The sequence below is a fragment of the Bombus flavifrons genome, chromosome 11, assembly GCF_040668555.2.
Source record: "Bombus flavifrons isolate JBK064 chromosome 11, iyBomFlav1_principal, whole genome shotgun sequence".
NCBI classification, from domain to species: Eukaryota; Metazoa; Arthropoda; class Insecta; order Hymenoptera; family Apidae; genus Bombus; species Bombus flavifrons.
The window spans coordinates 11,398,299-11,420,909 of NC_138452.1; the positions used below are offsets into that span (position 1 = coordinate 11,398,299).

Consider the following 22,611-nt stretch of genomic DNA (forward strand, 5'->3'; position numbering starts at 1 on the left):
CATCGAGATCGACCTTGCGCCGCGTGCGATTCCGAGCTTTAACGCTCTTCCCCTCCGTTATCTCACGATCGTCGAGAACGCGGCCAAACCAACGCGAAGACGTGTTTTTTTCCAGCCTCTTGAACTAACGGTGCTCCTGCCAGCAACTTTGCTTCGATAAAAGAACGTTCGGCGCCTTCTTATCTATCGCTCCGTTCGATAAACGAGAGATCGATTTTTAACGATAGTTTACACCCGCAATTGGAACGACTACCACGCGTTACTAAAAACTTTTCCACGGCCATCGCCTCCACTAAATCCACCAACAAAAACATAAAAGAGAGTCACTGTACAGGTTACGAATATTCTTTTAAATTTACTTTGCAATTTATCGTTACGCGTTTATATTATTTCCTGGCTGTAAATGGATTGCTGGAAACGAGTTATCCGTTTCTCGAGAACTGAACGTTGATCGCGAAATTTACACAAAGCAGAATCTAACTATCGTTGCATCGATATTCTCGTTTCTCTCTCGTTCACTGTAACGTACCAGAATCTGGTCCAGACCAGACGCATCGTTGACGCGTAACAGTCGCGTTAAAAATGCTGGTCCACGGAGGGTGTTTTCTCACGCGGGCGCGCTCTTGCCGCACCGAAAGTGATTTGTGCTCTCGGTCGTCGGGACGCGATACGTTCTTCTTTCTGGAGAACATCCAACTACTGTCGGGTTGCGGCGCGGCGTTCAGAAATTTCTCTTCACTAGTCCTCACCGTATCAGCGATCTACGTCGTTTAGATGCAGTTAGATCTCCGGCCCTCTCATTAGCATATTCTCGGCTCGTATAATTTACCGCATGATAAACAGTTTAAGTAGGTAAGCAGCCATGATAGCTCATCGTCGTCTCGACATTCCTCTCAATGTCGGCAAAGTAATGCCGGTCATTACTTATTATTTATAGCCGCGACGCGATATCGGTTTCGAGCGGTGCCGAGCGCCGCTCGATAAGATAACATTGCGCGTTATCTCGCGCCATCGTATTTATCGTTTTACTCTCTTCCTGCTATGAAACATCCTGGCAAATCGTTGAATTTACGCGAAAGCGAACATCCATGTAATTAGGAAAAATTGGTGCCGATACTAAGCCGTTCGTTGATTCGATCACTCTGAACGCAGATCGCATTAAGGACAGAATTTTTCTTTATTCTCTAAGAGAAATTATTCTATATCGATTATTAATCAACGTCCATTATTTTCACTTATTTATTTACCAATTATCGATAAATACCTATTCGTATAAAATTACAAAGTACTTAGCAGCGACTGTTTATCGAGGAGCGCAATATCGATCACAGTTTTACCATGGAAATCGAGATATGGAAGGAAGTTTTCTACATTCTTAACTTCACCTTGGATAATACCGATTTACGGTTAGATATGAGAGATTCGTTAAAGGGATTTTTATTGTCACGGTCGGGCGGCGAGCAGATATCCGCGAACAAATTACGAACGTATCCAATGGAACGGCAATCGCGTCTCAGTGAGACGTTACGCGCGGCGTATTTGGGCAAACAATGAGTGGAATGATTCGGAAGATACATTGCCGGAGGATTCGAGGGAAATTCCTCGATCCAGGCATTGCTACGTTCTTTTTTTCTCCCGTGTCGAACCCGCTGGAGGGGCGAGTGTTACTCGATGAAAACTATTTCGGAGAATTCGCTGACGAAACAGTGCTCCTTCATCTTTCCCCTCCCCCTCCTCTCTAATCGATTAAAAATTCAACTTGGAAAATATTGGAAAAAAGAAACAGAGAGATTTGAATCTGAAAAGTTATTTAACGGATTTACATCTCGTTGTTTCTTGAGAAGCAATATTTCTCACTCGGAGTTTCTAGAACAGAAGCAATTTATTACCTTCCAGAAGAATCTACATCTTCGAATTGAAATTATGCCACTCGTTATTTTCAATTTAAAAAAAATATTACGGAATAATTAACAGTCGAATCTCGAGATTTTTCTGCATTTCTATGAAATGCGAGACGAGGAAGAAGAGGAAAAAGGTGATGAGGGAGTAAACGAGAATATGAGCAGAGTATGTGGGAAGCGAAGGAGAAGAAAAAGAAGCGACGAGGAAGAGTCGAGATAGATAGAACGAATAGAATAACGAGAAAAACAGTATTCGACGTGGCATGGTGTACGGATGAGTTCATGGGAGGGCAAGAAGCACGGCTGACCTCCGAGCAGACATATTAAAATGATGCAGCGAAAGATCCCTGGAACGAAACTCGCAGAAACTCTCGTTTCGTCCCTTGTCTGCAAAACTATTTCAGGACGCGCGGCTAAAAGCGGGAATTCGCCGACTTTGTGTAAAGTAAAACACCTCAGGAGCTGCTTGGATTGTTTACAAACATGTTATTGTATAATGGGATCGCTTTTGCCGAACCTCTAACCGACAAGAGAGCAAATCCGACAATCTTCCAACTCGAGACAATTCTAAATTCCATTTCGCTTCGAAATGCTCGCTTCGAAACTTTCGGACGATGAGAAATTTTGTAACCTAACTATCTATCGATCGCCACGGAATAATAATAATTAGAGGATAATTAAATTTGATTCGCATCGACTTCACACGTGCTTCTATACAAATCTTCAAATGAAATTATCGGTGACAAAAAAGCGTTAAACGTATTTTTCTGGTTAAATGGATGCAAGATTATTTACAATGAATTTAACGATACGAAGTATCTTAATTTTCAATGTATTTTAATTTTCCTATACAACGTTTGTAATGCTTTTTCACAAACAATAATAATAGCAGACGACGGATCACTCGACGGAGGCCAAGCACGTCACAACGGTATTTCTATTAAAACACAATGTAGCGGTGAATGCCAAGTATGCAGAAAATAATTCAAAGTTCACGGAGATTCATAATCATGGTTTAGAAACGTTTACCGAAAGCATATGTTACGAATATCTTTATATCAATTTCAAACACAAAATAATTCTAATTAGATCTTCGGCCTGCGACGAATAATTTATCGTCGTTTCAATGCTTTTCATTCGCTTCGAGTTTCAACCGTATATCTGCGATTTATTTCGCGTTATTATTACTCTAATTCTGCCCATCGTACACGTTGCTCTAGTGAACGTTTCGCGAGGTACGCGAATTAGATATAATTAGAATGCTCTTTCACATTTCGATATATACACCGAAACTGAAATAAATAAACGACGATATCACACTCGTAAAATTTGTCATAATGAAACGACCACGCAACTGTCCAACGATCGACACTACGCTCTCAATATTTTCAACGTCCACGACTCGCCGGACAAACTTTTTTCAAAGAAAGTTTCGCATCACCCCATGCGTTTACCTACCTGTCGATTCGAGACACTTGCGCCAACGGGACAAACTAGTTCCTCCAGTTTCGAAACGAACTCCGCTAATTCGAATGCAGTACCGGCACGGCGCGTGTACAGCGCTTAGGGCGGTTGAAATATCGTAACAAATGCTGGCGGGGTGTCATAATCCGTAACGGGGACCTGTCCAACAAGATTTCAACGCTCGCGATATCCACGATCACCCGCGATATTAACTGCAGAAGGAACTGTAGCGTTAACGTGGAAATTACGACGATCGACTAACACGAAATTCGATATCTTCCGTGTAAAATACACGATCGATCAGACAAAACGGTTTACACGTGATTTGTCTATACCGATATTTCGCGCTTTATGCTTTCTATATATTTTTTACGACCAACAATCGACCATCGGTGTATTCGAATAAATTTTTGCAACGTCCGTTAAAACTTTTGTTCAAAGCACGCGCGATCGTTAGGGGAAGAAGGAGATTTAGAGCTTTTGGCTGTCGTTTATACAGGTCGTCGCGAGCTTGTCATTACGTAATTTATATAAACATCGAATATTATTATCAACGATGACGTCATATTATTACGCGATCGTTTGCTATCTTAAGAATTTGATATAGAGTTTGATACGCCGATTGCAACATTTAGTTGGAATAAATAAATCTTCTCGTTAGCAAATCGGCCAGTCATTAATATCGTGTTACGATGCAACGTGTTGGTTGACGTTGCCAGCATTGAAAATCGAAAACTCGCGTCTTTCGACTACAAGAGCGCGATACACGGGTCGTCTAAAGACAACGACGACACCGTAGAGAGAACAAAATTCGACGAACCTCGGCCGCAAAAAGACTACATCGTCGATAAAATAAAAATCAGGCGGATGGAAGAGAAGACCCGTAAGAATATTACGCAATCCGTATCTCTGCAAGTTACGCTATTACGGTGGGAACGAATTGGAAATCGGACGTTGGACGACGAGTCAGTCGGTCGGCACTGGTGCTGTCGTGGTCCTTTTTAGAGGCGGGACGCGTTCAAACGCGCGACCAGCTTGTAATCTCGAGACGAGACAAGCCGCGCGATACACGTCCCGCATGACAGCACGTACTCTTATGAATAATGTGTTAGGAACGGGATACCGACGAGCCGTTGACGTCTAAATTTTCGACGACCCTGACGACGTGTAACGAGCCACGAAACGTCGCTCGTCAAACACAAACAGCAATCGTTTCTTCGTTTCTTTTCAAACGCGACCCACGGTCGTATTTTTCTTCTTGTTTCGCTTCTTGTTTCATCGTTTGGACAGTCGATACGTGGAATACGCCGATATTACTCGGAAAGAGGTTTCTTCGTTTCGCGTACGATGAAAAGGCTGCTTCGTTGCGCAAAAAAAAAAGTTATCCAAACGAGCGAGTACTCGTTTTCCAAACGCTTTAAATAAAATTTAGCAAAACGAAAGCGTAAACGAGCACTGTTCCGCCGTTTGTCGATTGCTCGCCGATCCGAAAGTCGAGTAACAACGCGGATCAACCGTTGCTCTTCTTATTCGTTAACTTACTCTTATCAACGACCGGACGAGAAGAAAAAGAAAGAGAAAGAAAGACGAATAAAATAAATTCACTCACCCTGTCGTACTGGTGCGTCGCTGTAGCCGCGGAAAACGATTGAAAAGACGCCGACCTTGTAGGGCTGTCGTGGGCCGCATGCGGATTCGCATGGGGATGGGTGTGCGGGGCCGTATGAGGGTGAGTCGGGTGCGGCGGCGGCGGCGGCGGTGGCCTCTGGTAGAGGTAAGGATAATATTGATACATCACCTCGGAACAGCTCATCACCCCGCCCGGGCCCGGCACCCCAGAGCCGGCCTGCCGACGTGCGTACCCGAACGTCGCACCACCCGTTCGTACACTATCTTTTGTTTCCACTTCGTCCACTCTCCTCCACTCCTGCTCTCTTCTTCGACTCGTTATACCCTGGTCGTCCGATTGCCAGACGATCGTTCGACTCGTTCGATCAATTATTACGGAAATGAGTAGCAACCGTTCGAAAGTGTCAGGCGGATCCACGCATCTTCACGTTACGCGTTTCGTCAACGAACGACGAGTTTTCTTTCCGAAATTTCTGCCTACGTTGTGCTTCGACGTGGACGATAGAGAAACCAAGAGTTCGTCTATCGTGGCAGCGGTTTCTGCATCGACTCTGGCATGCTCGCAGAAGAATCGAAAGTTAAACGACGAGATTGTTTTGATGAATGGAAAGGATGTATTGCTCGGTATAGAAGAAAAATACAGCCAAGTGGCGTTGACTTGTTTTTTACGAGAGAAGTGATCTTGATGGTTGTCAACACGGTATTTTCGACACACTAGCGGTCACATTGATCGTTTAGAAAACAACGATCCGACTATTTTTCACTGCGAGTCACGTTTAGCACTGAACGTATTTCGATGTTTTGTAATAACAATGGTGGTGGTGGTGGTGGTGGTGGTGGTGGTGATGTTGGTGGTGGTGATGTTGGTGGTGGTAGTAGATGTATGTGTGTGTGTGTGTGCGTGCGGGTGTGTGTAACGACACGGAGCGCGGCTGAATTGGAAGGTAAAAATGTTTGTTTCGTAGCGAGTCCTTCGAATCCACGTGTCGTTCCCTCGAACGAGAAATCAACGATACGCTTCGACTTTTGTTATTTCCGTATCGCTTCTTCCAGCGATCGAATATTCACGACGTAAACGTTTCCTTCGTCGTGCAAATCTTCTCGACGATCGAACCAATCTTTATCCAAATACCTTTGAAATTCTTCTCTTCTTTTCAACGGTAATCGCCCGATAACGATCCAAGGATTAAATCACGAAACCGCAACTACGAATTTCAACGAGATCCGTTCGAAAGTACTCGAAACACCTGTTCTCCGTTAAAACTATCTCAAAATTTATGTTCCATCCAATCGTAATCCCGCGGCGTAACGTCAAACTGTCGTTCGTCGGCACTCGAATCACCGTAAACGTTGAAACGCGCGCATCAAGTGGAAGGTAGCTTGGATGCGTGGACAGAGGAAAAGATTTCGATTATCTCGGCACGAAACACCTGGCTGCAAGGAGCTACCCTCGCGACGAAGAGAGACGTAACCGGACCGTATCGTAGCTGGTGATGTGTCTCTGATGGGCGAACACAGACTGAACCCCCCGGCGTCGTGTCACCCTCACCGTAGACCGGTCGGCCGTCTTTTTCCAACTGGTCGCGCCGCGGCGCTCCGTCTTTTTCGCTTGCCGCGTGTTCTCTCCTTCCTGGCGAGGGTCAGGACCTGGCCTCCCTCTTTCGTTCACCCCGACAGAGGGGCTAACGGCAAAGGAAACGCCTCCTGGTAGTTCCACGGCCGGCCAATCACCATGCGGGAACGCCACGTCCAATGAGGCAACGGTTGCCACTCCTACGCCTGGTCGTCTCTGTATTGATCCCACAATGAACCCGACTGCTGTCGCGGTATTAAGAAGTTCCTACTCGGGTTAAACCATCCCCCTCCTCCTCCACCGCCACCTCCAACGCCTCTTTCTCTTCCTTCGGCTCGTCGGAGACCTCGCTCTCCCTCTCCTCTTGGCTCTGCCTCGGCCAGAGCTACTACCTACATACCGTGTCTCTTTCCATCTCACCTTTACCTTCTTCTTTTCGTCTCGCTTCAGCCCTTGTCCGTGCCTGTCTTTCTCTGTCTGTCGTCGGTTGCCCGCCTGCTCCGTCTGCCCGTTTGTCTGCCTCTGTTGCGTCCGTAGGTAGCTCGGTTCGCCACCCTTTCGCCGCTTCCAACCCCAAACCCGCACGGGCTCAGCCAGGCCGTGCGCATAATGAGTCTTAATTAACAGTTTCGCGGTGTTTTGGGAAGCTTAATTTGCCGAGCCGAGCCTCCAAGAAGAGACGAACTACCGACCTCCTCCGCTTCAGAATTTTCTCGCGCCCACTTGCTCCGAGCAAATCCGCAAGCTGATGGAAAACCACGCTTCGACTTTTTCTGCCGACTAAGGAGATCGATGATCTGATCGAGACGAGTCGATAGATGCGACGGATTTTCGAAGGAAATTGGACGCAGGTGTGCAGGCTTTCGCGAATTTCAGCGGCGATGGGAGTCGAGGTTTCTGGAATAGAAAGAGGATTGGTTAGATTCGCGTTTGTCGATTATAGGAAAACGTGATTCGTTCGAGTCGTGGCGACGGTGATAAGTTGCGTCGTGAAGGGTCGACGAATGCTCGAAACGACTAACAATTTAATCGTAGTGAGATGTAACAACGACGACGCGCGCTAACAAGATCGTTAAGCTCTGAAAAAGCTGGACGAAAGAGAATTTCAACACAAATATATGTCTAACGAGTTCAAAACTGGTACAGCGAATCGCTCGAGTTCGAGTGTAATACCCAAAAAGGAAATATTTCAGAAATTTTCGTGCCAACTCCACTTAACTCCTCTCCACTTGTTAACGCGTTAACGCAACGTCGAGTTGCACTTCCTCGTCAACGCAATATCCACTCGAAAGTCTCGTACAGTACCAAGTGCACCATACGTCCCGTATATAACACACGATCCTGCAGTATCATAAATCCGATTAACGACAATGTTCCGTCGATCATCGCTCGAAGGCGACACGAGCAAACAGTGTCAGTGTATCGACACTTGACCGTGGTGAATCGCCTCGTATCCGCCGCCTAATCTGCCGTGTAACGCGGCAGGTCCGTGCAGAACACCCCATAGCCTGTTCCAAATCCAATAACCCACGACAAGTGTGACACGACGTGCGTCCTTTTTTTTCTATTTTCTCTCCTACCGTCTCTCTCTTTCTCTCTCTCTCTCTTCCTCTCTATATTCCTATGCCGGTTGGACGATCAAACGTTTCCTCGCGGGGTAGTCATCCTGCACGTGGCCACTCGAACAATGCATCAGCCGCACCCCGCTGCTAATAGACGGGCATTAAATTCGTCGGTGATATTGCCGCATGGGGGTTTTGCCTTCCCTTTCGAGTCGCTCTCAATAGGACGAGACGTCTGAAATATGCTTGCTCTTGTCGTCCAGAGGGATGCACGCACCCGGACCGACGAGATAGACAATGTTATGCGCGAGAGAAAGGTGTAGAAAGAACGGTGATCTTAGGCAAGCGTAGGGGTGTACCTATGTTTTTTAAGGTTGGATATTTGAGAGGGTAAAGAGAACGTGCAAGTTTGGGGTAATCGTCGGTGAGCGATGGACGTTGTAATAATCGGGGTGGTTATCGAACGAGGTATTGTTTAAAATTGGCTAGGATAAGTAGGATTTTGGTAGACTCCTTTGGTAGTCACGGTATATCGGAGCAGAGGAGAATGCGTTAAATGTACAAGGGTGAATATATATATTTGTATAATAAACGAATATGTTCGTATCGCGTCGAATATGCGTTATGTCTTTTGCGAGTGTATTTTTTGAAAATGTGCTTTACTTTTGGTTTAGTAGGATTATTATTCGGTTAAAGCGAGTACCATATTTACATTGGTGGCGAACGGTGAGACGCGTTGTTGGTTAAATTAATAACGAGACGAGTTAATTTAATTAACTATATCTACAGATATTTTAAAATGTAGAATGCAAAGTTAATCGCAAGCGTTGCTCGCTTGATGATATTATATGATTATAAGATTGCGCGATACCGCGATACTGATACTAATTGTTATGCTGATTCGCTAGACTCATTCGTTATACTTATTCGCCCGATTGACTGTCTTCTGGAGAACGTAGTCGTCTATTTATACTGGTCGAGGGGAGGTGTCGGAAGGTTTGGACTTGTCGCCGGTTCTAGGTTGCACGTAGCAGCGAAATCGCTTTGTCCAGAGTTTGTTTATTACATTATGTTGGTCGCACAGTATTAATCCTCTGTGGCATCTTCGTATCGAAACGTCCTAAGACGCATATACCGTTGTATCGATGATTCGAGGATATAAAATTGTTCGTTGCGCGTCTGCGAATAAATCGTGCAATAGCTTGAAATTTGTATTTAACAGCGAAGACGGCGAATGATCAGAGTCCGGTTAAAAACATGAAAAATTCCGTGAATCCGAGAAACTAAAGATCTGTTCCATTAGCGCTTCGATTATTTTAACCTGAACTGAAATAACGCAATTAAGTGGAGACGGACCGGAGATCGTGCTCTATGCTGTGAAGTATAATTTGCTAATGAAAAAGACACAAGTAGTTTTTGTTAACGAGCATCCAGTGTAACGATGCAACAACCAGGTTAAATTGTTACGGATTCAACGCACGAACGCGGCATAGCTGTGCCGTAGGGATTAAACTTGAAATGCACTTATGTAGCCATTGTGTTAAATATGGATCTTTGAAGTGGTTGTTGCATACCTATTGTGCAATCTTCTTCGATGAGGAAATCTGTAGCATTTCTGTCGCTCGAAGCGCAAATGTCGCCTTCTATTAGCTGACACTGATACAGCACTCGAGAAATAATTTCACAATAACCACGGTATTAATTCGCGAATAAATTATTTCTTTCAAGTAACAAAAAATTCCCTCGAGATAGAAAAAAAAACGCCACGTATCCAGGAACTGTAAGAACCGTAAGAGAAACATCGATAAACGATTTGTCCATTTTTCCATTTCGAAATCTTCTTTCTTCGATCATCCTTACGTAGTGTCGCAGCATTCCTTCTATTTTTCTAACCCAAACCCAATTTCCTTCAAATACTCGACGACGTGAAAATAATAAAATTAATCAATCAATACGTAACGTTAAAACATTGAAATTCCATTTCTTCAAAGATCAAGCAAATCGAATCAAATAAAATTATACAAACACGAAAGCAATCATCCGGTCGTGATAATCTATCGATGTAATTCTGGATGAAACAATAGATCATTCCTAGATTAAGTTTGTCGGAAGAGCCGAGACGAAGCGGTAGAAGCAGATCCGCGTGGTGTTCAGGGCGGACAAGAGCAAAAGCATGTAAACGAGAGTAAGAAGGAAGCAAGAAATAAGTGGAAGAGAGAGGGTAGATCTCCTGGAATCCCCTAATTTGCTATTTCGGCATTCCGACCGATCCGTGTGCTCAGCTGGTTCGTGGGACCTCGGCCGTGAGAGGCTGTTGCTGATCTATCAAAAAACGCGATTCCGTCGGCTCTTCTTCTGTCGCTGAACCGCGAAGCGGCGGCGGAACCCAGCTCCGTGTTCGTTGATGGGAACCAACCGGTTCGAATCTATCACGAAAACCTTTCAAAAGGATGGAATTCCTCGTTGATATCGCAACCGATCGCCATACGGATCGGATTAAACGCACTTGCGATCGATCCCTGTTTTGACGAACGAAACATCTGAATATCGTAAAATACGCGTAATATAGAAAAATACATAAAATACGCAAAGTACTTGTTATATTTGTAATTATACTCTGTAATTATAGATAGGTATTTATAAAAATATAAATTTACACCAACATCCACGGTCAAACGATTCGTCAAGAAAACCTGTACAGTTTAAATTCTGCGAGTCATGTGAACCTGTTGAAAAATCAGAAGGAAAATTAATAATTACAAAGGTGAGGATTTATTGAATCATAAAATACAGGGAAAATTACTCTTTATTTCATCTGATTTAAATAACCGGAACATGACTGCGGAGCTATATTATACAACAGTACTTGGATATTCAACAATGAGGTACGAGTTACCTTCTAATACTCTTTAATCATGATCGTCAACCTTACTCTCAATTGCTCTCGTTTCAAGAATTTATTCCTTAGTCTGCCGTTGGAATTGTCCTTATTTTATGCATTATTTTTAAGCTATTCCCCTAAATGCTCTAAATCCCCGGAACTCGCAGATATTTCAGTTTCACTGGTAGTTTCCAATGTCTTTGAACGTTCCGTAACATTCGTCTGTTGCGCAGTTCCCGTTTTTTCAGAATCCTTCATCGTCGTTTCAGACAATTCCGCTTTCTCTGCAACCACGGACCTTTCCTCTCCTTTCTGCTCCTTTCTATTCTCATTGTCCGCGGCTTCCTGTCGCTTCTCTGCCTCGCCATCCTCCAAATACTTATCCCATTTGGCGATTCGAGCTTCCACTTCCGCGTCGGTTTCCGTAACCCTAAAAAGAAGAAGATGGAAATCGATTTGACGAGCGCGCCGTCAACGTCTGCCGTACTCCGCGATGCTTTATCGTTCTGCGTGTTTTATTATTAGGCTATTGGGAAATTAGGATAAGGAAGATAAAAGCGGTTATCGGTTAGCTGAAATTTCGATGATTAGGAATGAGAAAGATACATTAGTAAAAAAAATAAAAATTGGCGATATGTCAGGTTAATGGGTTATCGCTGGATAAGCTTTGGAAGAAATAAAATTATCAACTGACTTGGACGATAAAACGAATAAATAATACTGAAAATATATCTTGTAGTGAAACTAGCTGCAATAAATGTACATAACATTAAACAAATTATATAAAAATCGAAAGAAACGCCTTGTACGAAAGTCGGCAATGTCGAATCCTATATATGATAACAAGATGTAAAAATAATATTGCAAATATTTATGACGCGTTAGAGAAATAATAACAATAGAAATGCATACATTTTGTAATTGCTGTAAAATTGGACATTCAAAAAAGAAATAAACATAATTTTATACAAGTTTTCCTGTGTAGCTTACAACGTTATCGATCAAGCCACAGTAAGATCACAATATTATCCGTAATTGATATCAAAGACAAATGTAATCGCTCGTTTCAGATGTAATTACGAAATCCTAGGTAAACTATAGAATAAAATCTAGAATATTTTACAATTTCGAATAAAGTACGGTATTCTATGATACTTATTCGTGTTTATAGAAACTGTACGACTAAAGACACGACGAGGATGATAATTCTGAGCAGAAAGTTACTGTGCTTTTAATCCTTCTTAATTGTAATATAATAATAGTTTTAAATAACTCCAAAATAAACTTTCATATTCTTTACAGAATTCGTGTCGATAAATCAGACTCGAGGAGTAAAGAAGAAACGGCTTCAGAAGGAGAACGTAAGCGGATTGGGAATCTCGATGGACGGTTAACTATCGACTAAGCCCGACTTAACTCTGGCAGGTCGGTAAAACCGACAGCAGAGAGGAGAAGCAACGGGTAAACTTACTTGTATTTCGTCTTGCCATCCCAGATTTCTGCCGATATTTTCCTCTGACTGAACCAACGACCGTTCAATAATTGAATACAAGCCTGTGCTTCTGCTGGTTCTCGAAACGTTACCTGAGCAACACCTTCTGGATGTCTCTGTAAAGAACAAAAAAGGTTGAGTTCAAACTTCTCAACTTTTCCTTCTACCAAAATTAAATAAATATCAAACTGAAATTAAATATCGAATGAAAAGTGTTCGAATACGTTCATAAGTCACTGTATGTAACAGAAGAAACCAATGATCGTTGTATCATTCTTTTATTTTCGAAATTTTATCTTTCGTACGGTTCGTTCTAACAGAATTTTGTCGCGTTTGTAGTCGTAGAATTTTGTTCGTTTACTTCAATTTTCTCGTCTCACTGTTGGAACTTAACACAAATCGACAAAATGTACGCTATAATTAAACAATGGCCTAGTTAGTTAAACCAAGATATACGCTCATCGTCTTTCCATTCGCATCACACACGCTTTTGTACCAAGATGAATCCCTGTCTTCCCCTTTTACGACTTGAGGTTGGCCTCGCGTCGCCCACAGTCCCTCACAATACTTTTCTCGTCTCGGACTTAAACCACAATTTATGAGCCTTCGGTTTGAACATTAATTTTACTGTCTGACCCCATGCGCGACATGAGATTCTTTGTTCTTTTCTTACGTTGTACCTCGTTAGATCAATCGGCACACTCTTCGTTTTATCCATTAGCCTTCGTTACAGATACACGATAAACATATGTACGTTCGGATTTGTAGCTGAAAAATTGTATGTGCATACGCTCGATAATTACTTTATATATTTTACAAAGTATAAATTTAGAATAAATCGTTCGAAATTCGCTAATAGAATTCGCTAAAAAGAAAAGAAAGAAGAAAGAAGAAAAAAACAAAAAAAGGATGGTCTAAAAAGCTTTTTCCAGAAACTCACGACCAATCGCGCGTTTTCCACATCGGGATGAAAGAATACGGAAAAAGAGCAAGAAAAAGGAAGCACGGAGCAAAGACGACCACCTTGACAAAAAAAAAAAGGGCTAACCGGAAATTACGCTGGAACGATATTGCCCGAATGGACGAGAAGTCGGTGAACGCCATAAAATGCATCGTCTGTTCATAAATTCGGTCTCAAGGATCGACTCGTTCTTTTTTCTCGTATCGTTCGTTTTTTCATCGAGCAACTTTTTACCGTGTTACGCGCGGTTCGAAAGCGGCCTGGAAAATACGGGGAGCGACGATCACGGGTAAATTGGCTGCCACGAAATTTCCTTTCACGCGCCGCTTTTGATCTCGAACACGCGTTTCTCGCACGCTCCGACGCGACGTTTGGTACGGTGTAACCGGTCCTATGGCAGACGATGGAATTCACTTTGACATTGAATGGATTCACGGTTGAGACGCGCCGACTGGGAGTGTCTCGTTGCGAATTTATGGGGTTAGGTCATCCCTTTTCGAAGGTTTATTTGCGTCGGCCACGGAGCAGCAACTTCTTTGTTATCCCCATCTTTCTGGTGCATCTTCTAAATACCTTGTCTTGACTCGTTGTTCGCTATCTGCGCATCGCCGAGATCAATTTTTTCCGCATGTCTGTAACTGCTACGTTCTCAATGTCGATGACTAGTCGATATTACTCGTTCGTTTAATTTAGAATCTCGTTATTTCGTAGAAGCTACGTACGTAATATTCTATACTTGATGAAATATTTATGAAATACAAATGTTGCGTGTATGTTACTCTTAATAACCGTGAGATTAGAGGGCCAGAATGGAAAGCTTATCGACGAGTCAGTGATGATCTACACGACACAGAATGCGGTACTAATTGACCTAGATTTCATATTGGACATTATATCTGTTGTATAATCTATGAATCTATAAAGCATCGTTATAACAAGACTATGCGTAAGATGCGGGCTAATAAAAATGTTCTGAGAATTTGCAATTGGTATTGTACAGAAATCTTGATACAACGTTCATTTTTCGTTCTTTGCTCTATTTATAATTTCTAAGTGACGATATAACAGTTAATATTTTATCCACTATGGTAAAATTTGGTCGAACAAATGATTAGATTTGGACAGGAAATTCTGTTCTAAAATGTTCCTAATTACTTCATTGTATCTACTTTAATTGTTAAGCGGTTAAGCTAATTATATGCCTGTTACACGTTACGTATTTTAAAGTAGATAATCAGCCTGTATTGTAGCTCGTTTAATAAGTACTTTGTTTAAAATAATTGCTCTAAATATGTAATACCTCGAAAGCTATTGTTACAGTAGGATTTATGATAAAAATTAATGATAATATGATAATAAGAAATTAAAACGAACGTGTATATTTTTGTTTTTTCGTTAATATTCTCTTTGACTCGGGTTTGTTAATGGAAAAGAAAATACCAGATTACTTACATCGTAAATGACAACTTTTCTGACGTCGCCGCATTTTAGGCATTCGGACCTAATATCCTGTTGATACTCCAGCAGTAACGAGACTTCTTGATCAAAGTCTTCCGGAGTAAACAAGTTTTTTATAATTACCACCCTTTCGTGCTTCAGCGGTTCTCCCAACACACGTTCAGGTCTCCAATCAAACAATCTAGGACAAAAAATTAATATCATTAACGAAGCATTTTACGACGATTTATACAACAATTGGAAGCTCTTGTCCATCTGCTGTACCGCAATTTTTGTCAAATTTTATGACCCAATTATGTTTTCTTTCAAACTATATCTGTTACTTTCATCGAAAAGGTATCCTTCTCGTGTAATTATACGTATTGCAACTATAGAATCGATTAAAAGATTTCATGGGACAACATGAAAAGCTGAATTTGCATTTAAAATAAAGATATGAAATTTGAAGCGAGAGACGCGTTTGCATAAGCTTTAACGAGATAATCACATTTATATACAGAGAATATTACACGGTGTGTTGTAAAAGTGGGTAGTACGTATGGCCTTTTGTAATTTGCAAGGCGTGAACTAGACACTGCAATGAAGCCACAGTAATTCCATGCTACGTATAGACATCGTTCGAGTCGTCTCATTTTATGCATAGTGCGCAAGAATCTTAGATGAACCAGCCGATGGAAGAACGTTTACTTAAATTACACACGTGACGTGACTGTATCATGATGTGTACGTACTTATAGCGTTGTTTGTGTTGTTCGCGCTGTCAACGTTTACTCTGAAAAATGTCAGAAACAATGGATCGTACAGATGAAAATGATCGCGTAATTTCTGATTTTTCCCGGGCTTTAGTATCGATATACCTATCGATACGTGTACCTTACACGTTCAAATTTAAATAGTATTCGAAGATCAGAAGCAGGTACAATATTTTTCTCAAATCCTACACAGTCCTTTAACGCGTCAATTTTTCTAATTACAAGTATCTTGAAGTTATTTCTATGTAGACACGGATGAACAAGTGAAAAACGGTGAACAAGAAGATTCCGCTATTTTTTGTTTGTTTGCTTTTTTGTTTATATCATCCGTATAGATCTCGCTTTATCCTCTCGTAACTCTACAAGGTTCGGTTAGCCAAACTAATGAGCCGTAACATTTTGCGGCCATCGTGTGTGGCAGACTCCCAACGAGTTCTAAGATTATGGCAAGTGTTAACACATTTGTTCGCCACTGCATTCCAACTGGAGCGTTTAACCTTTTTTAGTCGAAGAAAACACAATTCAGCTCTCGACATGTTGCCGTCGGCTATTTATAAATTCTAAATTCGCGTCCATCGGATATTCATAGGTTTTTATCGTATTTCAAACACTGTGCAACTTCGTTTATCCCAACTCCATTTATTCGAACGAAATTTTAATTAATTCCTGAGTAAATGAACTGTCGATTTAATCCACTTATCTGAACGTGAATTCCTACTGTATGAACGGAAAGTCATATATAGCCGAGAGAATCAGAGAACTATTATACGAACTGTTTTTGCCCTTTGGATAAACAACGATTTACTGTCGACCGTTTCAGCAATAACAAACGAATTAAAGTACTTACTCACAGTTACATCGAGATATGATTACAACAGTACAATACAATACAATAGCAAAGAATGAGCCTAAGTACTATAGCGCTATTACGATTTAACGATATAATTTGTATCGACTGACATTTTCAGGTTCGATCGAATTGAGATTTTCAAAAATATCTTACAACTGTTACTTACGATGTTCCTGCTTGTAAAAGTATCAGGTTTAAAAATATTACACGCGATTTTGCAACATCTTGCTTGGCATAAAAAGTGGCAGACAATTCTGTCAGCACCAAGAAAGCGTTTGTAACATTGTTGAAAGCGTCGATTTCACCCCAGAGAGCTTTGCAACGTTATCGAATAGTTGGAAAGCACTCTGGAAATTCTAGGAATGCCACGTACTTTACAATACTATTACAAATCTTGATCATATTTTCGGCGAATTCTCAACGCACCAACATTCCAACGCTGCTAAGAAATATAGACTTTTGGAAAACATTTTAAACGTTCCAACTATTCGTAATCTTAACTGCCAATTATCAAATTATATGGACAATAGAATCGATGACACGATGAGATACGATTTATAAACGTTTCAGCGTTATACCACGCTAAATTAATCGACAATTACGTACAACTGCGAAATACTGTACGCGCATATTATATATTAATACTATACGTACGCTATATTATCCGGTCAGGAAGTTATGACTTATGACACCCTTGGATACAATTACATACGGACTTAATCTCCACCCCCCGGGAATCAATTAAGCTAATCGGAGATTAGCTTAAATCAGATAATATTAATTAAGGTGGCGCGTTATGATTGTCGATTAGAGTTCTCGTTCGATCAAGGCATCATTAATATTTATGCCATGATTAAGCAAGTGTGAAATCGGTAGTCGATAGAGCAGATCTGCCGCTATACATCGCTACGCTCGATAAAATTCGCAAGCTGATTGAGAAGATAAATTAACCAAGTGTCACTGTGCAAGGTTTGTCGAGGTTATGCCATACGATCAGCTTATTAAACATGGCAATGCCGGGCCGCATAAAATTATACGTATTGATAAATGGACACGCGTTAAACGCTGCACACTATGCGCTTACTACGTATGCGTAATAAATCTTTACTTCTGGATGGACATTCTTCCAACAGATTTATGGTATTAGTCTAACGGCTCTCGCTATACGCGATAGTTATTTCCTCGCGTCTCTTTTGGTCGTTTTACTGAGTCAGGAAATTTTCTATAGTAAGAGCGAATATATAAGGGCGTGTACGCGCGATCGAAAACGTGGGAATCGTTATGGAATCGAACAAGGCGTTCGACATCCAGACTAAAAGAGAAAATCGTAGGAATAGGAAAACGAGATATTCAGTCGATTTGCGAACGCGAAAAGACCGTTAGAGCCGCGACTTCCGGCAAAGAACAGTCGAGGAGGGCCTGGTTCGTTCGCAAATAACTGGTTTTCACGAAGTTCAGGCCATCGAACTCTCTTGCTCTCGTCCTTAGGCAGATACCCGTGCGCACCGATGAAGACAGCAGACGCTCGACTAACCGATGATTACGGATACCGCGTGCAGATAAGGACCCTGTTCCAGGTGTACTCGAGGATTTCAAAGCCGATACGTCTTGCCTTGGTCACCAAACCGATCAACTCGAAGCTGTTCGACTTGAAACGGCAATAGGGAACTGTGAACGGTGAGATCAGCGATTAATTGACAGACGTGGATTCAGTTTACGATCTGCCTTCCATGCGATGGTAAAAATATCGAGAAAAAAGATATGGATAAAGAAAGCTTTTGCGATAGAGGAAATAATTTGAATATACGCTTCCTTGTAGTTGCAGAAAATAAAGGAACACGGAAAGGCAGAAAAGGAATATTCCGACCAAGCATAGACCTCGTTTTGTAACCAAAAAGTAAGTCCATGATTCACGGTATATCCGTAGAAACCAAGTCGAAGAGAATGCAAAAAAGAAAAAGACGAACAAGGAAAAGAACGTGTTTCGAGCAAAATTAGATCTTACTTGCCAAGCTCGGCGCAAGTATTGGGAGAATGACTAGCGTAAGGAATGCGGGTCTGATTAGTTATTTCGTATAGACTCAACACGATCGTAAGGATAAGCACGCGTATTGGTCGAAAGTGTCAGCTATACGAACGAAATAACACAGCAACGCGTAACGGCGAACGATACAAAGCAGCGCCTGCCTTGCCCCCACCGCTCTAATTCATTTTGTCATCTTTCCAGCAACGCACAAGTACCTCATTTTCATTAAAATTCCAAAGAACAGTTTCGATATTTAATTAACGATTTTTTTTTTACTCGTTCTTTTTGTCATCCTCCGTTTATCTTTTGCTCGCACTTTTTACGGCTCCACCGAAAATAAAATATTCCGCTTCGGAGAAACGCTTTTAAAAAATATTAACTTTCATCGTCGCAGAAGTTGAAATGCTTGCGTTAGAATATTCTTCTTGCACGGCTTCTGGAACATCGTGGAATTCAAAAGTAATAAAACAGAGAATGAGAAACCTTAACGAAGACGTAGACCCGAAGAAAATATCGTGCCGAGATAAACAGAGCGATCCTAACGTTTCTCTGCGTGTTCCGCAGATAGGTTCTTGGAGTATTTCTCGAAACAGGAAATGTAACGTAACGTGGACGTGCAACTCGATGGATTTACACTGAAATAAACTAATCGAATCGTTGCTCGGTAACAGTTGAAACCATTTTCTCTGCAAAGTGATGAATCATCTTGTTGAAAGTTCTCTCCTCCTTTATCTTCTGGGTTGTTTCAGTTTATTAAGTTTGTCATGAGATACCTATTTCAATTAAGAGAGGAAAACGGTATAAAAATTGATAAAAATCTTCCTCGATTAAAAAATTGTATTCCATATATTTATATAATCAATTAAAATAGCTTTATAACGTAATCGAAACATTATATGCAACACGCGAGCAAAACCCGTGGAAAATTTTTAAGAAGCTTCCTTTTCAAAAGAAAATTTCGCCAACGTATTCATCAAAGTGTTGCATGTATTAGGAAAGCACGGCGCACTCGAGAAGAAGCTCGTACCAATTGCGTTTGAATTCGATGTAATCTCACACCGTGAAATAGAAACGTGCGATCTTTATTAAAATTTAGGCTGAAAGCAAAATTTGCACGTTATGCCATTTCCCCCCTACCAACGACAAAAATCAAAACGCTCTTATATTTTCTAAACGCAAACTTCAAAACTGTTCCCCGTTCTACCGCGATAAATTCCAGAAATGAAACCTGTGTTGTGTGATGCGCATTATACTACGCTCCTCTTTCGACTTCCAACGATTCTTCTAACGACAAAGCTTTCGAGACGACAACATTCCAAGCTACCAAATCTGAACCAAATACGAATCGCTGTGTTCGTTTTCCAAGGGAATTGTACAGCGCCTCAAAAATTGCCACAAATTGCAAAAGGCGAGATCTTGCAAGAAACTCAGCAAGTATATTCATTTGCCTCTCGAACATCCGGAAGAAGCTCGTCGATCGCCGAGAAGAAAAAGACAAAGGAAAGGTATACGGTGCATCGTGACGCAGCATCGCATACGTCTGGTCCGCGAGATGAGAAGAGAGCCGCGCCTTTTTGCTCGCAGTTGAGAAAGGAAAGTAGACGCGTGTAAGAAAGTACAGCGGTGTGACGCGGCGCGAAGCGCGTTATACACGCGGCCCGTAACGTTCAGGCACGACGTGAGTAATCGACTCGTGCAGCTGCTTTTACCGGAATCCGCCAACGCCAAGCAGTCTGGCGGCATCTCGAGCAACTTGGACCCTCGTGGCATCCGGTTCGTGCCAAGACAACCGAGTTTCAACGATGGCCACTGGCGAACACATTCCATTTCGTAACGAAGAGAAAAATGAAACAGCGAAATGATTTGATTCGTTTTGGACAATTTGTTACACTTCTATTTCTGTAGCTGGGTCAGGCTAGATGGAACGAGATCGGAGGGCCGGAATTTTCAGAAGTACGAGGATAGAAAGAATTTGTCATTTTTCTCTTTTTAGAAATGTTGAAAGGAGGAGAGGTATCTATCCTTAAATACAAATTTCACAGTAAAAACGTTAGCTCTGTGAATTTTTCCTGACACTATATCATTTTTCTTATCGTTTTAACTTTTGTTAGATTAGCCCATAAGTGGCATTTAACGCCTAAGATATAAAACAAATATACAAGTTAAACGTCCGAAGTTAATTGACCTAAAAATAGCAGTTAAATAATTTCACAACTCGTCGATACAATTTCTATATCAATTCGATATTAAATTATTTTTTCGAATTTTCTACTGTAACGTATTCAAATTTTACGCATTTTAAAATACTAATCTATTTTATGTCTAAACGGAGAGATACGTAAAATGAAAAAATAGGTTAAACGATGTCCAATCGAAGTGTCAATACGCTGACACCTGGTAGTAAATCAATCCTCGAAGAGCGCAGAATAATATTTGCGTTAGCCAAAGTATACGGTAACTAGAGACTAGCGTAAATCGAGCGTGAAGATGACACGTATCTCGATACCACGGAGATTGAGCGGTAACATACGATACAGATTCTTAGACGGCTGCCAACACGAAAAGATGAATGAACCAACATGAATGGAAAGAAACGCTCGAAATGGTTTAAGAGGCGATTTTACGGAGTTGCTCGATGCGAGAATTCGCTCTGATCGCGGATTCTTCACGGTTTCTGACAGTGAAAAAAACCAAAGTGATGGTTCTATAATCACAGTGTCCTTGGAACCGTAAAATCACGTAACGTACTTTGTTTAAAGTTTTTACAGGGAGAATACAAAACACTGTAATAAAGTTAGATGCAGTAGAGAAATAGACTTATAAGATAAAAGCAATATCGAGGTAAGAGACACTGGTGAAAATGTGAATTTAAACTCTAAATTTATGCCGTACTCGATACTATTATCGGTATTGGAAATTCGTTCATAATATATTTATAATAAATTATTTTAAAATAAATAAATTTCTTTCCTTTTTCATTTGTCTGAATAAGATAGAAGCTACAACTGCAATATTGCTTCGCAATAAATTGAAAAATTTATTATACCTTTCTCAATATTTTAAGCTAAATGAATTTCTTCTCTACTTTCTTTGCACAGCGATTTGCTTATCGCTCGATAAAAAATGATAATAAAGTTACGAAAAGCAAAGTAATTCAGTTACGGCCTTACCTTCGTCCTAATTTATGATTAAAAATCCATCTTAAAAAAGAATGAAATATCTACGGTATGTGACTTACTTATCTTGCAACTTTTTCTGTCGCTCCTTATCCTTTTTTTTCCGTTTCGGTTTCAAGGCTGGATCGTACGCGTCTCCCTTCATTTGAAACTTTGCCCTCTGAACAGACAACGTTTTACCCCTGATTTGAGACTTATCCAAGATCTTTAACGCCAAATCCACCGATTCGACCTGAACAAAAAATAAAAAAAAAGATTGAAGAAAAAACGAAGGGTTAATTAAATACAAGAGACAATATCGCGAAGAGAGCGTGGTTGATAAAAACGACCAAGTTTCTTCTCGTCCTAGATCAAGCGAAAAGAAAATTGTCATACTTTTAGAAAGGTAATTTCTGTTTAATCGAAACTCTCTCTAATATAATGTTTCCTACTTTTAAAAATAATGGATTCGATATCATCTTGTAAATCTACATATTTCTATATTTTGTTGAATATTTGTATGAATTACTGGATTTCAAAATTTTATTTTTCACAAAATTTACGCGCGCAAGTACCGTTTAAACAAGGACACAGATATTACAGATAAGTGTTAATCGAGAAGGGAAAAACATCTGTTAGGCCACTTTGCTGTCAATTTGCGCTCTACGATATCAATTAATTCGTCCTCTTCACTCACAAATAAATTGACGTTGACTTCCAGACGAGTTCCATGATTTATGAAATCGGTGTACCGAGAGGAATAATATGCTTTTCGCAAGGCGTGTACCATCGATAATTAACGTGCAATGCAAAAAACCAGACGCTCGACTGTTTAACAGGTCACGCAAACAGAAAGTCTACAGATTCGGCGAGACTCGTTTAAACACATTGACAAAAAAAGCCATTA

At 41.1% G+C, this 22,611-nt stretch overlaps 2 protein-coding genes across 6 annotated transcripts in view; both read right to left on the bottom strand.

Moving 5' to 3' along the window:
* Window positions 1-6,731, bottom strand: part of vg (transcription factor vestigial) — a 78,256-nt gene extending 71,525 nt beyond the window's left edge. The window contains exon 1 of one of the 2 annotated variants that reach the window (XM_069123974.1): window positions 4,975-6,731. In XM_069123974.1, the coding sequence (XP_068980075.1) occupies window positions 4,975-5,178 (204 nt within the window). In that variant the 5' untranslated portion in view covers window positions 5,179-6,731. The remainder of the gene's footprint in view (window positions 1-4,974) is intronic. The other variant, XM_069123972.1, reaches the window with a different exon arrangement.
* A 4,186-nt stretch (window positions 6,732-10,917) lies between these two features.
* barc (RRM1_TatSF1_like and RRM2_TatSF1_like domain-containing protein barc) overlaps window positions 10,918-22,611 on the bottom strand; it is a 58,881-nt gene continuing 47,187 nt past the window's right edge. For all 4 annotated transcript variants that reach the window (XM_069123967.1, XM_069123964.1, XM_069123966.1 and 1 more), the window contains exons 4-7: window positions 21,788-21,957; window positions 14,916-15,102; window positions 12,482-12,618; window positions 10,918-11,440 (exon numbers count right to left, since the gene is read on the bottom strand). In XM_069123967.1, the coding sequence (XP_068980068.1) occupies window positions 11,140-11,440; window positions 12,482-12,618; window positions 14,916-15,102; window positions 21,788-21,957 (795 nt within the window). In that variant the 3' untranslated portion in view covers window positions 10,918-11,139. The remainder of the gene's footprint in view (window positions 11,441-12,481; window positions 12,619-14,915; window positions 15,103-21,787; window positions 21,958-22,611) is intronic.